Genomic DNA, 9,167 nt, shown 5'->3' on the forward strand with positions numbered 1-9,167 from the left:
TGACAATTCCTAAATCTGCCTCATTTTTTATAGAACCTTATTTCCCCATTTTTGACACTCTTATTTCTTTACACATATTATACAGTGATTTCAAGTTCTGTATCTGATAATCCCCGTATCTGTCACCTTTGTAGAGCTTATTCTGTAATTTGTTTCTGCTAACTCTTGCTTACGATGGCATTTCTTTCTATGGGGTAGATTTATTTCCTACCTCAGTCCCAGAAGGTCAGATTGGCTCTCCTCTATCAGCCTCCATCCATTTTCCAGGTAAGAGAACAGGAAAAGGCTAGCACTTTCACCAGGGAAGCAGAACTGTCCTCATAAACTCCAAGTAGACTTCTGCTTACATCTCCCTGATCAGAACCGTGTTACAGCCCTTAACTGCAAGGCTTTAAGCCTCCATAACTGAGCGCACTGGTGATGAAGTGTCGAAAGAGCCACTGTGAGTTTCTCCATGTAGTGGAGACAGGCAAGAGTCCCAAGTCACTGCGAGGGGGTTGGTGGCACAAGTAATGAGGGTTACAAAACGCTGTATTGGAGCAGGGGTTATGGAAGGGTACTCAGACCTAATCTACAAGGGCCGTTAAAGGCAAGGCCTCTGTTTGTAGAACCACTGCTGCTGGCCAGGTTCTCCCTGTAGCTGCTGCCTGTAACTCACTATTCAGGGCCTCTAACACACCTTACAGTAACCAGTAACCATCAACCAACAAATCAGGAATTTATATAGACAAAGCAAAAGACTCAAACTGACACAAAAAAAGAAGAAACATCCTTTGGTCAAGATTTATTTCAAGGCCTGAAAACACTGACTAATTGAAAATGGCCCTACTGCAATTTCTTATAATACATAAATACTTTATATATAAAACTTAAAAAAATGTAGACACTATTAACTAACTCCTAAACCACACACTATACGCTTTTCAAAAGCAATAGTTATTTAACAAAATGTAAGGTGACAATATCAAAGAATTTTCACACTTAATGAGGACACAATCAGTCGCAAGCTACTCAAACACAAATCTTTTTTACACTTTCCATGTTTGTTTTTAACTTTGTTTCATAGAACCACCGACAATTGAGGCTTCTTTCAAGTATAGGATTTCTAACATTAAATTACATTTTCTAAGTATTTCTTTAAAGAAGAAATGAAAAATACACATACTACACTGTTTGCCATAAATTCATACACCAAAGTCAAAACAATCCAACTGAATTTATTCCTGCTTCCCCCTTCTCCAACATTAGTTTTAGATGTTCTTCTAAATGTTATATAAACAGTTTTGTTAAAATCAGTTCTCATTTATGCAGATTAGGGGAAAATGGTTTTATAATGAGTTATCTTTAAAATTATCTTCCAGATAGCACTCTTTAGCCTTAAATTACATTGTTCACACACAACTACAACAGTCTGCATTTGCTCAGGAACATACAGTCACATTAAAAACAAATAACTCTGTATTTCATAGTTTAGTTGGCTCTTAAATAGTTTCCCTAGGGGGGAGAACAAGTATTTTGTGTTGTTTAAGAAACTGGTATATATAAATGAAATGCTAGGTGTTCATTTAAACTTTGAGGAAACCTACAGGTGAACATTTGGGTGTTTTTTCTAAAATGCTAGAGATATGCACTTAATCACTGTTCATATAGTGAAGCGATGGGATGGCAGATACAGACACAGATGAAACTCTACATTTTGTAAATGTAAAGTTGGATATTCTAAATGCAAGAACTGACACTGACAATTGTTTACAGGAAACAAAGGTTAAGAAAAATGTTGAAGAGTATCTACTCTTAAAAAGAGAGAAGTGTTATACAACACAAAAATGAGAGCTAGAGATTCGAAAAACACTCATTTTACTGTTTTAAAAGAAAAACAAAAAAATAACAGGGAGAGAGTCTAGACCAATTAGAACTGAGGCAGCTGTAACAAAAATGGAACCCAGTACAGTGATTTGAGCCCTTAAAGGAAATGACTAACTAAAATGAAATTTCATAAGTCTTCATGTCTGTAATAATATATAAATGCACAAAATATCAAAATTATGAAGTCTGGATTTTTCCCCTTAGGTTTGTAATAAACTGTCAAACCTCTGCTTAATATAGTTATTTTTATGAGCCTTCTGATTAGCAGAGCATGCTATACAGGTACATGCATGCTAGAATTTTACCATGAGAATTAATAGCTGTCATCTCAAACCAGTGACTTGCCTGTTACCCATATTTATATATATTTCATTTCCATTATAAAACACTTAAGACCTTTCTATGGTACATTTTAATCAACATATTACATAAAAAAGAATCTTGATTTTTAAAATGAACCTTTTTAGTACTGTAACATGATGGGTTTAATTGAACAGTTGGAACATAATATGGTAACTACATTGTACTGTTTAATTCACAGCTGTAGGAAAATGTTTGATTTTTAAAGTACAACCAAGATGAGACTGTAGAGTTGTGAGCAGTAAAATATTAGAAAACAGTGAATGAATAAATAAGATGCTTTTCCTTCAGTGGCCATTCATTATTTTGCTTTTAGGAACCTGGAAGAAATTGTCTTCTTTGAGTTTCAAATGTTCTGGTAAATCTAGTCGTTTCTTAGCTTCCTCAATATCACCTTGAATGGCTGAAATAAGTGACTCTGTGGAGAGAATACACCAGGTAGAGAACGAAAAACTGCTGCTGTGCTTTTTTACTACTCCTTTGCTCAGCTTCGCCTAAAATCTCATAGGCTGGCAGTGTTCCTGGCACAGGGTAGATGGCCAATAATGTTTGCTTCATCCTTTCTTCTAGACTTAAGTAAAAGTCAATAGTACACAAAAATGTCCCTAATCTTCTTGCAATTACCTAGAGAAAGGCATTAGCAGAAAGGTACATGGCATATACTAAATGGAAGAAACAAATACTATCAATTCTCTTCAGTATTTACATTTGTAAAAGAAACTCTACATTAGAATTAAAACTATCACACTACACTAAGATACTTGACATTTGTCTTAAATGTTCCGATTTACTGCTTCTTACACTTCAACTACCGCTAAGCATCATTATTCATCACAGTATTAACTCTTACTTGTTCCTTAAAATATGAAAAGGAAATAAAGGTTTCATTAACTTCATACTGTTGGAGAGAGAGCCAGCCTGCTGGGTTTGAACCTAGGCTCCATCACGTACTATGCTACCCCGGGCAAATTACTTAACCTCTCTGGGCCAATTTCCTCATCTGCAAAATCGGCAAAATAATTCCTCATGTGGGTGTTGTGGGGATAAAGTGAGTTGATTCATGTAAGGCACTTAAAGCAGTGCCTAGCATATTAAATGCTCAAATATTATCTGTCTAGCCATGATTACTATTAGGAGAAGCAGCAGAAGTAGCTGCAGTAATATTTAAGAAGATCTAAATAAGAACTTACCTAAAGAATCAAAGTTCTTTTCTGGTCTGAGGTAGCCGACAATGGCCACGTTGAGAATTTCCCCATAGAAGTCCTCTTTGAAAGTATGCATGATATGAGTTTCCTACAGTCAAGAGATGTTAAAATTGAATTTAGCTTTATGGTGAGGTAATTTAAATGAAACAATCAACCCTCCTTAAAATTTTAAAGACAGGTTAAAATCTAAGAACAGTATTTCCTGAATTCTTCCATTGCTCCTGTTCTTGACCTTGTACCATTATAACTGAGTAAGGTAGATGCTATCCCACAAATCTGGTGTGATTTGCTGTTTTTATTTATTTATTTATTTATATTTTTATTTTATTTTTTTTGCGGTACGCGGGCCTCTCACTGTTGTGGCCTCTCCCATTGCGGAGCACAGGCTCCGGACGCGCAGGCTCAGTGGCCATGGCTCACGGGCCCAGCCGCTCCACGGCATGTGGGATCTTCCCGGACCGGGGCACGAACCCGTGTCCCCTGCATCGGCAGGCGGACTCTCAACCACTGCGCCACCAGGGAAGCCCGATTTGCTGTTTTTAGAAAAAGCTAACATGCACCAAAGTAATTAAGGGTCTTATTAAAGTGAAAAAACTGAGCAAATACAGCAGAGGGAACGAGCAAAGAAACTCTTCTTCAAAAGATACCATTCCATTAAGCGAATTAAAAAAAAAAAAAAAGGCAACACAGTGGAAGAAGGCATTTGTCATACATAGTTCCAACAAAAGAATTGGATCCAGAATATATTAAGAACTTCTTTAAGTCAGTAAGACAGACAATCCAATTTTTTTAAAAGGGATAAAGACTTGATCAGGCACATCATGTATGTCTGTTATCAGCAAAGAAAAGGAAAAAGAAAAACTGTAAAAAGTATGAACCTCCTACCAATGGAAAACTGAGTTTCTCCTAACTATGGAAGGACCTCCAAGGCACTCCTTAACTGGCTCTACAGTAAGAGTTCTGTTATCTGAGTAGCTGATAAGGAAAAATTAGTCATGGGATAGCCTCCCCTCCCCTTCATTTCCTCTCATTCCAGAGAAAAATATTTTGCCTTCTTTCATTTTCTTTATCTATTCCAACACACCCTTAATCCTGAAAAATAAGAGGAACACTGAGCACAATGTTAAGTAGTTCTGGGCCACTTCTATTGCTTATACCAGCACTTTTCTATAAACTCTTCAAAGAGGATGAAACTTAGATCAACTATAACTGTTTGTGCCACATACTTGAGCTGACCCAAAGATTCAGCCACATCTAGCAGATTAAGCACTTAAGCTGTGTAGGTTTTCTGTTCATAAGAACAGAAGAATTATGTATACCCTCAAAGGTGTTTAAAAAGAGGAAAAAAAGCATCACCTTGCAATTTTATCAGAAAGCACCATCCACGGCGTAAGCAGTTCTACCTTAACAGGGTGACCAAATAATTAAAGAGTAAATGACCTATATTAACTGGTGAACTCAACTTTATTTCACTTTTATTTCTAATAAAGGTAAACACATGGGCAGTTATAAAAATTAATTACTGTAGTTTTGGTTTGTGATTCCACTTTCTATTTTCTCCATGATTTAAAAGATAAACGCATAAAAATTTATTAATCTATGTTATTGGGTACACAATGATGTAATTTGTGAGTTCTGGTATACTATTAAGTTCATATAAATTCAAAATAGATTTTTATAACTTTAGGATGTTAAATGCAGTCCCCATGGTAACCACAAAGAAAATATTTATAGAAAATACACAAAAGGAAATAAGAAAGGGATCAAAATGTGTCACTACAAAAAAAAAGTCAACTAAACAAAAAAGGCAGTAATGGAGGAACTGACAAAAAAGCTATAAAGCATACAAAAAACAAATAGCAAAACATCAGACATCTCTCCTTATCAGTAATTACTTCAAATGTAAATGGATTACTCTCCAATCAAAAGGCAGAGATTAGCAGAATGGTTCAAAAACACAAGATCCAACTATACCCCCTTCATAAGAGACTCACTTTAGATCCAAAGACACAATCTTGAAAGTGAAAAGGATGGAAAAGTTATTCCATTCAAATAGTAACTAAACTCTTCACTTTTAAATCTGTCAAGTAAATTCTCGTATTTGGATTATGTTGGGATCACCACTGATGAGTTCTATCTGTGTATTACTCTAAATCATCATCCCATTCTCTGTTTACAGTGAAATACAATTCTTAATTCTTACCATGGACTTTTTTGTATTCTTGTAGTATGGGTTCCATCCTATGCTCACCACCATCTTATGGACGTCTCCACTTCCAACACTGGCCCAACCATAATATATGCCAGTGGATACATCAGCTGGAAGATTATCTACTACTTGTTCAGGAAAGTTAGCTAAACAACAGAAGAAAATATGCTAATATTTAGAGTTTCATAGTCAATATTTAGAAAATTCACATGTAAGGCTAGTCTAAATCATTACCCTCACAAGATTCCTAGGACTCTAACTACAATTATTAATCCCATCATTTCATACTCTGGCTAGGATTTCTTTCTCCTCTTCATACGTATTGGTTAGGAAAAAAGGTACCAGATTATATATGTATAAGTTACCAGGTTATAGTAAGTGTACCAAAAATCGTAAACTCTCACAGTAGAAGAAAACAGGTACATGAACAGCTGGGGTTTTTTTTTTAGCCCTGGTCCTTCTTAAGGAGGTTCAGCATCTCTTGAAAAGATCTCTATTTTCGAAATATACATGCCTAGGTCCCAAGCTCAAAGACTGCTTTAATAGGTCTAGGTGCAGCCCTGGAATGTATTTTTAAGGAAAAATTAAGCATACCTTCAGGACCTGACAACTAAAACTAATGCAGACCAAAAAAAATACCTGGTTCTCATTCATCTGCCTGTGTCATCACTTGAACACAACCTACTAACGTATTTAAAGAACGAAAACCTTACAGCTGGCTTAAGAATTTAGCCTATCGGGCCCACATTACATTTTCTAAAGAGAAAGACGCGCGCCACGCTTGGCGGATTTATCACGGCTGGATAGCGAGGCGGGAAAGAGGGCTCCCGAAACTCAGCTCCGGCTTCCTGCCCTCACCACCCCCCAAGCCGGTGAGATCGGAGCCACGGGCAAGGACGCACTCCATCAGTCCGACCAAAGGTCCTCAGCCTCAACAAAGAGGGAGCGGGAAGGACGGGAACGTCATCTCTGCCCGTTGCCCCACCACCCGGCCCGGAGCCCCCCGGCTGACGTCCCCGCCCTCAGGTGACCCGGCCCAGCGTGGGTGGGGGACTCCGCGCCCTCCCGCGCTCACCTGTAGGGATGCCCAGCTGCTTGGAGCCGCGACCGAAGCCCCGCACCACCTGGCCGCGGCAGAAGTACGGCAGGTGCCTCATGACGCCGTCCGCTCGGGGTGCGGGCTGCGGTCCAGTATGCGCGTCCGGCGGAGCCGCCGTCGAGGCGGTGCCCGGACGCCCCGGACCAGCCGGGGGACGCGGGCGGGAGCTCCGCAGGCCGGCCGGCCGGGCGAGTGCACGGGCGTATAACTGGCCGAACGGCGCGGACGACACACCACGGCGAGACGCTCACGCCACTGACCGAACAGACGGCGCCGGGCAACTCAGACGCTGGGTCTGGGCTCCTGAACGCCGGCGACCGCGGAAGTGCGGCTGTGGGCGGGGAGCGGAGCGGGGGCGGGCCGGCTTGGGACGGCCCCCTAGCCCACCGAGCGCCACGGGCCTACGCACTCTGCCCAGGCCTAGCGCCCCGGCGCTCGTACGGCTTCCGTAGCCCCACCCCCAACGTAGCCCCGCCTCCAACGTAGCCTGGGCGGTGTCGGTTTTTTCCTTGGTATCTCTCTTTTCCCGGGCGGTGGGAACCGAAGGGGGGAGACGTGTTTCAGCCTGGTGCCTGTGAAAGCACTGTCCTCATTCTCAGACACTCCGAAGTGTTTCTTTCCCCCTTTTCCTTTTCATTATGATCCTGATGCCGAGAAGAGACGTTCTTTAGCTCCTTGACAACTGCTAGGTTGCTCGTCATTCATCACTCATTCGCTTTTTAAAGATTTATTAAACCTCCAAAATTCCACCTCTTCATAGAAGCTTTTCACGACTAGCTACGGGAAGTGGACCTCCTCTCCCCCAGACCACTTGACCATGGTCCGAAGTTGTATCAGTATGTAAGCGGGTATGTATGTAAGGGGAGCGGGTCCTGGTCTGTAACGCTGCAATCCCAGTGACTAGTGGAAGGTTACAGTGATGCAATTTTTTTGAGCAGGGAAGCGGCTGCCGACCCTCCCTCTATCTTCCGGTCTGCCTTAGAACTTAATAAACTTGATGTAAGACTTGATCTCTACTGCAGTGCAAATTTGTGGGCTTTCTGACCGTTGGAACTGTGAACATTACCTCGGGAAATAGTTCCAGGGTCACTCACAAGGTATATCCTCTTGTCTTGTTCTTGAGAAAGAAGTTCTAATTCTTCTCTTTTGCCTTTCTCTACAAATGTGTGAAACTCTGTCCAGCCTTTGCAGTCATTATCCTTTTACTTTAACTCTGATAGTGCTTACCCAGTGTTCAAATTGTTCTCTCTCTATCGGTACCAAAGGGGTTGAGAAATGGAATATTTCCAGTCATACCGGTAAGCTAAGGATGTCACAGTCATTAGCGATGTAGCCCTCCAGTATGACCTGGTGAGCCCTGAGGAAACTCAGGATGTGAAAACACAGGATACTGGCCCCAGATAAGTGAGGTGCACATCAAAGGAATGATTTCAATGAGCCCAGACGCTTGCATCCTCCCATACATAGAAAGATACTAAATTCCTTAACTTGGGATACCTGGTTTTCTTTAATTAACAATAATCTTTTGACGTTTGGACTACCTGCCCTTTGTTGTAAAACTTCTATATAATCTGGCTTCCCCCATTGCCTCCTTGGAGCTGTTCGCTCAGGGTTACTTGAGATGCTGCCTCCTGGGCTTGAATTCCTAAAAATTCCTGCTGAATAAAACATAACTCTCAACTTTTAGGTTATGGGTAATTTTTTAGTTGGCAGGGTCTTTGTTGGTAAGACTGTGTTATTTCCCCAATACTAGTATAGCGCCTGGCTTATAGCAAACTCTCTGAAAGTATCTGCAGAAAGAATGAATTAACAAGCCCAGCATGTGCCAAGCATAATGCAAGGTGCCGGGGGAACAAAGGTGTCTGAGACAAGGTCTTGGCCTTCAGGAGACTCAGCTTAGTGGGGGAGACCTATTGGGAAGCCTGATAACATAGCATTCTATGCTATAAATAGGCCAATGAAGTCCTGACAAAGTGCTTGGAAAGCTGCTAGAGGGAGCAGTGCTCAATAAAAGGCATTTTGTATAGTTAATGGTTAAGTGCACAGGTGCTAGAGCTAGATAAGCCAGGGTTTGATTTCAGGCCTTGCCTCATTTAATTGCTGGGTGATCTTGGGCAAAGTACCCTGTGAACTAAATGGGCATATCAATAATTTTGTGGGGTTTGTGTGAGATACTGTATCTACTGCACTTAACAAATTTCTTGGCCTGTTGTAAAAAATTCAATAGCAGCAACAGCAGGAGCATCCTTATCCATGATACACCAAATAAAACCCTGGAGATGAGAGCCTGGGAAAGCATTAAGTGTTGGGTCTACTCCTCCAACATTACAAGGAGGTGTGACAATTAAATGAGGTAAAATAATTAAATGGGTCATGGGGGACAAATGAGGAGTGGTTTTAAGAATTAAATGAGACGATAGTAAGTACT

The 9,167-nt window shown here is 40.8% G+C and overlaps 1 protein-coding gene across 2 annotated transcripts; it reads right to left on the reverse strand.

Moving 5' to 3' along the window:
• Positions 1 to 1,248: 1,248 nt before the first annotated feature.
• On the reverse strand, positions 1,249 to 7,925 carry RFK (riboflavin kinase). Of its 2 annotated transcripts, XM_082615593.1 has the most exons (5): positions 6,716 to 7,925; positions 5,635 to 5,786; positions 4,788 to 4,834; positions 3,417 to 3,519; positions 2,534 to 2,644 (listed from the first exon to the last, which is right to left on the reverse strand). In XM_082615593.1, the coding sequence occupies exons 1-4, from the start codon at positions 6,795 to 6,797 to the stop codon at positions 3,417 to 3,419; spliced, it is 384 nt and encodes a 127-aa protein (XP_082471719.1). In that variant the 5' UTR covers positions 6,798 to 7,925; the 3' UTR covers positions 2,534 to 2,644. The 2 variants fall into 2 exon arrangements, with proteins under 2 accessions (XP_082471718.1, XP_082471719.1); XM_082615592.1 differs by lacking the exon at positions 4,788 to 4,834 and having other exon boundaries at positions 1,249 to 2,644; positions 6,716 to 7,204.
• Between the last annotated feature and the right edge of the window lie 1,242 nt (positions 7,926 to 9,167).

Source organism: Mesoplodon mirus (genome assembly GCF_964341445.2).
Source record: "Mesoplodon mirus genome assembly, chromosome: 1".
Classification (NCBI taxonomy): Eukaryota; Metazoa; Chordata; class Mammalia; order Artiodactyla; family Ziphiidae; genus Mesoplodon; species Mesoplodon mirus.